Here is a 6803-nt window from a genome sequence, read left to right as displayed (position 1 = left end):
TACCCCCGCGGGAAACATCGCCAGAAAATCGCGACATCGCGACACAACCTCCGCGACGCCGCCATAAAATCGCGATATCGCAAAACAACTGCTGGATGTCACCAGAAAATCCCAAAAAATCGCCCGGAGGCCCCAAAATCGCCTTTATTGATCAACAAACGGGGCTGGGCCGGAAATGGGGGGGGGGGAGGGGAATGGGGGAGGGGCCGGGGCTGTACTGGGGAGCACTGGGGGGCACTGGGGGGCTGTACTGGGAGCACTGGTCCGGACTGGTCCGTACTGGGTTATACTGGGAGGGCTCTATTGGTAGTAGAGCTCCAGGTTCATCCCGTCGTGGATCTCATCTGGGGCCGCCGTCAAGGAGAACAAATTCGGGGTTTTGGGGGGTGGGGGGAGGGTTTGGGGCTGGAGGGTTTGGGGGAGAGGGTTTGGGGGTTTTGGGGTCGGGTTTTGGGGTTGAAGGGTTTTGGGGAGTTTCTGGGGGGTTTAGGGGGTTCTGAGGTCTCTGGGGGGTTTTTCAGGTCAGGTTTTTGGGGTTCTGGGGTTGGGTTTTTGGGGTTGAAGGGTTTTGGGGAGGGGCTCTGGGTTTTTGGGGTTCTGGGAGGTGTTTGGGGTTGGAGGATTTTGGGGTTGAAGGGTTTTGGGGGGAATTTTTGGGGGGCTTTTGGGGTTCTGGGGGGTTTGAGGTTCTGGGGTTTTTGGGGTTGAAGGGTTTTGGGGAGGGTTTTAGGGGTCTGAGAGTGTTTGGGGTTGGAAGATTTTGGGGAGAGGGTCTGGGGGTTTTTGGGATTCAAGAATTTTGGGGAAGGGTCCTGGGGGTTTTTTGGGGTCCGGTTTTTGGGGTTCTGAGAGGTTTTTGGGGTTTTGGGCTGTGTGGGGTGGGGTTTTTGGGGTTCTGTGGGGTTTTTGGGGTGTTTGGGGTCAGGTTTTAGGGTTCTGTGGGGTTTTTGGGGTCGGGTTTTTGGGGTCCTGAGAGGTTTTTGGGATGTTTGGAGTCAGGTTTTTGGGGTTCTGTGGGGTTTTTGGGGTTGGGTTTTCGCGGTTCTGTGGGTTTTTTGAGGTGTTTGGGGTCGGGTTTTTGGGGTTCTGTGGGGTTTTTGGGCTGCGTGGGGTGGTGTTTCTGGGGTTCTGGGGGGTTTTTGGGGTCAGGTTTTTGGGGTTCTGTGAGGTTTTTGGGGTGTTTGGGGTCAGGTTTTAGGGTTCTGTGGGGTTTTTGGGGTTCTGTGGGGTTTTTGGGATGTTTGGGGTTGGGTTTTTGGGGTTCTGTGGGGTTTTTGGGATGTTTGGGTCGGGTTTTAGGGTTCTGTGGGGGTTTTGGGGTGTGTGGGGTCGGGTTTTTGGGGTTCTGTGGGGGTTTTGGGGTGTGTGGGGTCGGGTTTTAGGGTTCTGTGGGGTTTTGGGGTGTGTGGGGTCGGGTTTTTGGGCTGTTTGGGTGGATACAGTCCCCGAGCGTGACGTGGTCTTTGAAGATCGTGTACCTGGGGGAGAGAGGGAGGGGTGTCACCCCCTCCCCAAAACCCCTCAAGTGCCCCCCAGACTCCCCCAAAACCCCTCAAGTGCCCCCCTAGAGCTCCCCAAAAACCCCTCAGATGCTGCCCCAGAACCCCCAACCCCCCTGTGCCCCCCCAGGCGCCCCCAGCCCATTTTTCCAGGACAATCCCATTCCCCAACCCCCCCTGTGCCTCCCCAGGTGCCCCCAGACCATTTTTTGAGCACAATCCCATTCCCCAAACCCCCCCAGGTGCCCCCAGACCATTTTTTGAGCACGATCTTGTCCCAGCGCGTGCCGGTCTGTGCCGCTATCAGCTTCTTCAGGTCCCGGATCGAGTCCTCGGGGCTGCCCCGCCGTCAAGGAAAAGGGGGACACAGGGACCCCAAAACCACCCCAAAAACTGCCCCAAAAACTGCCCCAAAACTGCCTCAAAACAACCCCAAAACAACCCCAAAAACTGCCCCAAAACATGCCCAAAACTGCCCCAAAACTGCCTCAAAACAACCCCAAAACCACCCCAAAACACACCCAAAACCACACCAAAACCTGCCCCAAAATCACCCCAAAACCTGCCCCAAAAACTGCCTCAAAATAACCCCAAAACCACACCAAAACCTGCCCCAAAATTGCCTCAAAACCACCCCAAAACCTGCCCCAAAACCACACCAAAACCACCCCAAAACACACCCAAAACCTGCCCCAAAACTGCCCCAAAACCACCCCAAAACCTGCCCCAAAACACACCCGAAAACTGCCCCAAAATTGCCTCAAAACAACCCCAAAACACACCCAAAAACTGTCCCAAAATCACCTCCAAACAACCCCAAACATACCCCAAAACCACACCCAAAACACCTCAAAAACACCCCAAAAGACACCCAAAACCTGCCCCAAAACAACCCCAAAACCACCCCAAAACACCCCCAAAAACTGCCCCAAAATCACCTCAAAACCCCAAAAACACCCCAAACACACCCCAAAACCACACCCAAAACACACCCAAAACAACCCCAAAACACACCCAAAACCTGCCCCAAAACAACCCCAAAAACTGCCCCAAAATCGCCTCAAAACAACCCTAAAAACACCCCAAAAACACACCCAAAACACCCCAAAAACACATCCAAAAAAACCCCAAAACTTGCCCCAAAACCACCCCCAAAACACACCCAAAACCTGCCTCAAAATTGCCTCAAAACCACCCCAAAACCACACCCAAAACACATCCAAAAAAACCCCAAAACCTGCCCCAAAACCACCACAAAACACACCCAAAAACTGCCCTAAAATTGCCTCAAAACCCCAAACACACCCCAAAGCCTGTCCCAAAAGTGCCCTGAACACCCCCCTAAACACACCCCAATACCACACCCAAAACACCCCAAAAACACATCCACAAAACCCCAAAACTTGCCCCAAACCCCCCAAAACCACACTCCCAAAAAAACCCCAAAACATTCCCAAATCCTGCCTAACTCCCCCCAGAACCATCCCCAAACACCCCAAAAACACACAAAAAAACCCCAAAAAATACCCCCAAAACACTGCCCCGAAAGCCCCTAAACCTGCCCCAAACACCCCAAAAACACACCCCAAAAACACACCCCAAAAAACCCCCAAAACCCTCCCAGAACACCCTAAAACACTGCCCAAAACCACCCCCAAACCCGCTCCAAACACCCCAAAACCTCCCCAGTTCCCCCAAAACCCCTGAATTCCCCCAAAACCTTTTGAAAACCTCTCCCCAAATCCCCCCAGAACCTCAAATCCCCCTAGAACGCCCCCAAATCCCCCCGAAACATCCCCCAAAAACCTCCCCAAAACATCTGCAAATCCCCAAACCCCCAAAACTCAAATCCCCCCAAAACCTCCCCAAATCCCCACCCAAAACCTCCCTCGAGCCACAAATCCCCCCAAAACTTCCCCCAAATCCCCCCAAAACTTCCCCCAAATCCTCCCCAAAAACCCAAATCCCCTCCAAACCTTCCCCAAAACCCCCAAAACCTGAAATCCCTCCAAAACTTCCCCCAAACCTTCCCCAAATCCCCTCAAATCCTCCCCAAAACCTCAAATCCCCCCAGAACAGCCCCAAACCCTCCCCAAATCCCCACCCAAAACCTCTCCCAAGCCTCAAATCCCCCTAAAACTTCCCCAAAAACCCCTCAAAACTTCCCCAAAACCCCAAACCTTCCCCCAAAACCCCCCAAAACCTCCCCAAATCCCCCCAGATCCCAACCCAAAACCTCCCCCAAGCCTCAAATCCCCCCAAAACTTCCCCCAAAACCTCCCGAAAACCCCTCAAAACCTCCCCAAAACCCCAGACCCCCAAAACTTCCCCCAAAAGCCCCCAAATCCTCCCCAAAACCCCAAATCCCCCCAGAACACCCCCAAAAACCTCCCCAAATCCTCCCAGAACTTCCCCCAAACCTCAAATCCCCCCAAAACCTCTCCCCAAATCCCCCCAAAACTTCCCCCAAATCCCCTCAAATCCTCTCCAAAACCCCAAATCCCCCCAGAACACCCCCAAAAACCTCCCCAAATCCTCCCAAATCCCCACCCAAAACCTCTCCCAAGCCTCAAATCCCCCCAAAACGTCCCCCAAACCCCCCCAAATCCTCCCCAAAACCCCAAATCCCCCCCAAAACACCCCCAGACCTTCCCAAATCCTCCCCCAAAACCCCCCAAACCCCCCTGGAACACCCCCAAATCCTCCCTAAATCCCCCCAAATCCTCCCCAAAACCCCAAATCCCCCCCAGAACACCCCCAGACCTTCCCAAATCCCCCCCAAATCCTCCCCCAAACCTCCCCAAACCCCCCAAACCCCCCAGGCCAGCGGGATATTTGCATTTCACCCGGACCTTCTTCCCCAGGCGGTCGTTGCAGACGACCTCGATCATGGCTGGGAGAGAAAAACGGGGAAAAATGGGGGAAAAAAAGGGGGAAAAGGGGGAAAAGGGGAAAAAGGGGAAAAAGGGGAAAAAGGGAAAAAAGGGGAAAAAAGGGGAAAAAAGAGGAAAAAAGGGGGAAAAAGGGGGAAAAGGGGGAAAAGGGGGAAAAGGGGGAAAAAGGGGGAAAAAGGGGGGAAAAGGGGGGAAAAGGGGGGAAAAGGGAAAAAGGGGGGAAAATGGGATAAAAGGGGGGGAAAAGGGAAAAAGGGAAAAAAGGGGGGAAATGGGAAAAGGGGGGAAAGGGGGAAAAAGGGGGAAAAAGGGGGAAAAAGGGGGAAAAAGGGGGGAAAAAGGGGGGAAAAGGGGGGAAAAGAGGAAAAAATGGGAAAAAGGGGAAAAAAGGGGAAAAAAGGGGAAAAAAGGGGAAAAAAGGGGAAAAAAGGGGAAAAAAGGGAAAAAAAGAGGAAAAGGGGGGGGAAGGGGGGAAAAGGGAAAAAGGGGGGAAAAGGGAAAAGGGGGGGGAAAGGGGAAAAAAAGGGGAATGGGAATAAGGGGGGGGAAGGGAAATGGGAATGGAAAAAAAGAGAAAAATGAGGGAAAAGGGGGAAAAAGGGGGGGAAAAGGAGGAAAAGGGGAAAAAAGGGGAAAAGGGGGGAAAGGGGGGAAAGGGGGGAAAGGGGGGAAAAGGGGAAAAGAGGGATGGAAAAGGGGGGAAAAAGAGGGGGAAAAGGGGGAAAAAGGGGGAAAAGGGAAAAAAGGGGGAAAAGGGGGAGGAAAAAGGAAATGGGGATGGGGAAAGGGGGAAATGGGAATGGAAAAAAGGAGAAAAATGAGGGAAAAGGGGAAATTGGAAAAAAAGGGGGAAAGGAAGAAAAAAGGGGGGAAAAGGGAAATGGGAATGAAGGGAAAAGGGGAAATGGGGGAATAGGGGGAAAAGGAAATGGGGAAAAGGGAAATGGGAATATGGGAAAAAAGGGAGAAAAGGGAGGAAAAAAAGGGGGGAAAAGGGGGAATGGGAAAAAGGGGGAGGGAGGGAAATGTGAATGGAAAAAATAGAGAAAAATGAGGGAAAAGGGGAAATGGGAATGGGGGGAAAAGGAGGGAAAGTGAGGAGAGGGGGGAAAAGTGGGAAAGGGGGAAAGGGGAAACAGGGAAAAGGAAATGGGGGAAAGGGAAAAAAGGGGGAAAGGGGAATATGGGAAAAAAGGAGGAAAAAGGGGAGGAAAAAAGGGGGAGAAATGGGAAAAAAATGGGGAAGGGGAATAGGAATATGGGGATGGAAGAAAAGGGGGAATGGGGAAAAATGAGGAGAAAGGGAAATGGGAATGAGGGAATGGAAATGGGAAATGAAAATGGGGAAAGGAGGGAAAAGAGGGATAAAGGGGAGGAAAAGGGGGAGAAAGTGGGAATGGGAAATGGGGGAAAGGAAATTGAGAATGGGAATGTGGGGGATAAGGAAAAAAGGGGGAATGGGAATGGAAAAAGGGAAAAGGGGGGAAAAAGGGGAAAATTGGGGAAAAGGAAATGGGAATATGGGGAAAAACGGGGAAAGGGGAGGAAAGAAGGGGGAAAAGGAGGGAAATGGGAGTGGGAAAAAAAGAGAGAAAAATGAGGGGAAATGGGAAAAAAAGGGGGAAATTGGGAAAAGGGGAAATGGGAATGGGGGAAAAAAGGGGGAAAAGGGGAGAAAGGGAAAAACGAAAAACAGAAAGAAAAGGGAAAGAAAAGGAGAAGGGGAAGAGAAAGGGAAATGAGAAAAGGGAAAAGGGAAGGAGAAGGGAAAAAGGAGAAAAAAGAGGAAAAAAAGGGGAAAACCGGGAGGGAACGGGAGAGAGGGGGAGGGAGGGAAAGGGAAACGAGAAAGGGGAAAAGGGGAAAGCGAAAGGAAAAGGGAAGGAGGAGGAAAAGGAGGAAAAAGGGATGAAAAAGGGGAAGAGAGGGGAAAAGGGATGGAAGGAGAAGGAAAAGGGGAAGCGGGGAAGGAACGGGGGGAGGAGAGAGAGGAAAACGGGAGCGGGGTCGGTAACGGAGGCAGCGAAACGGGAACAGTCCCGGTTCCACCCCCGCTGCCCCAGAACCGCCCCCGCTCCCCCCGGGCACCCCCTGAGCCCCCCCGGGACCCCCAAATCCCGCCCGGGCCCGGCCGGGGCTCCCCCGGTACCTCCCGGGGCCTCCTCGCTCCGCCACAGCCGCGCCGGAACCGGGGGTGACGTCAGAGAGGCGCGCCGGAAGTGACGTCATCGGGAGGCCCAATATGGCGGCGGGGCCTGAGGGGAGCGGGTGGGGAATTTTTATTGTTAACGTTTATTAATTGAAAATGTTTATAAATTTATTAAAGTTTATAAATTTATAATTTTTGTGTGTTTAATTAAGTTTTCTCCCCAAAGCAGCTTTATTTTCTTTGTCGTTTTGAGCAAAAGCG

At 52.6% G+C, this 6803-nt stretch overlaps 1 protein-coding gene across 1 annotated transcript; it reads right to left on the bottom strand.

The window, feature by feature from the left end:
• Positions 1 to 126: 126 nt before the first annotated feature.
• Positions 127 to 6596, bottom strand: UBL5 (ubiquitin like 5). The gene is made up of 5 exons (XM_084223870.1): positions 6543 to 6596; positions 4335 to 4392; positions 1754 to 1837; positions 1441 to 1478; positions 127 to 344 (listed from the first exon to the last, which is right to left on the bottom strand). The coding sequence occupies exons 2-5, from the start codon at positions 4388 to 4390 to the stop codon at positions 301 to 303; spliced, it is 222 nt and encodes a 73-aa protein (XP_084079996.1). The 5' UTR covers positions 4391 to 4392; positions 6543 to 6596; the 3' UTR covers positions 127 to 300.
• Positions 6597 to 6803: the final 207 nt, after the last annotated feature.

Source organism: Fringilla coelebs (assembly GCF_963513975.1).
Source record: "Fringilla coelebs genome assembly, chromosome: 32".
NCBI classification, from domain to species: Eukaryota; Metazoa; Chordata; class Aves; order Passeriformes; family Fringillidae; genus Fringilla; species Fringilla coelebs.
Note: the sequence above shows the minus strand (reverse complement) of the source record. Positions and strands in the feature narration are given on the sequence as shown.

Bases quoted from the DNA above. Each gene is read 5' to 3' on its own strand.
- UBL5 (XM_084223870.1), bottom strand. From the start codon at position 4,390: ATGATCGAGGTCGTCTGCAACGACCGCCTGGGGAAGAAGGTCCGGGTG. The intron at 1,838-4,334 runs ATATCCCGCTGG...ACGGCGGGGCAG, and splicing joins AAGGTCCGGGTGAAATGCAA to CCCCGAGGACTCGATCCGGG. The intron at 1,479-1,753 runs GTCTGGGGGCAC...TCTCTCCCCCAG, and splicing joins AAGATCGTGCTCAAAAAATG to GTACACGATCTTCAAAGACC.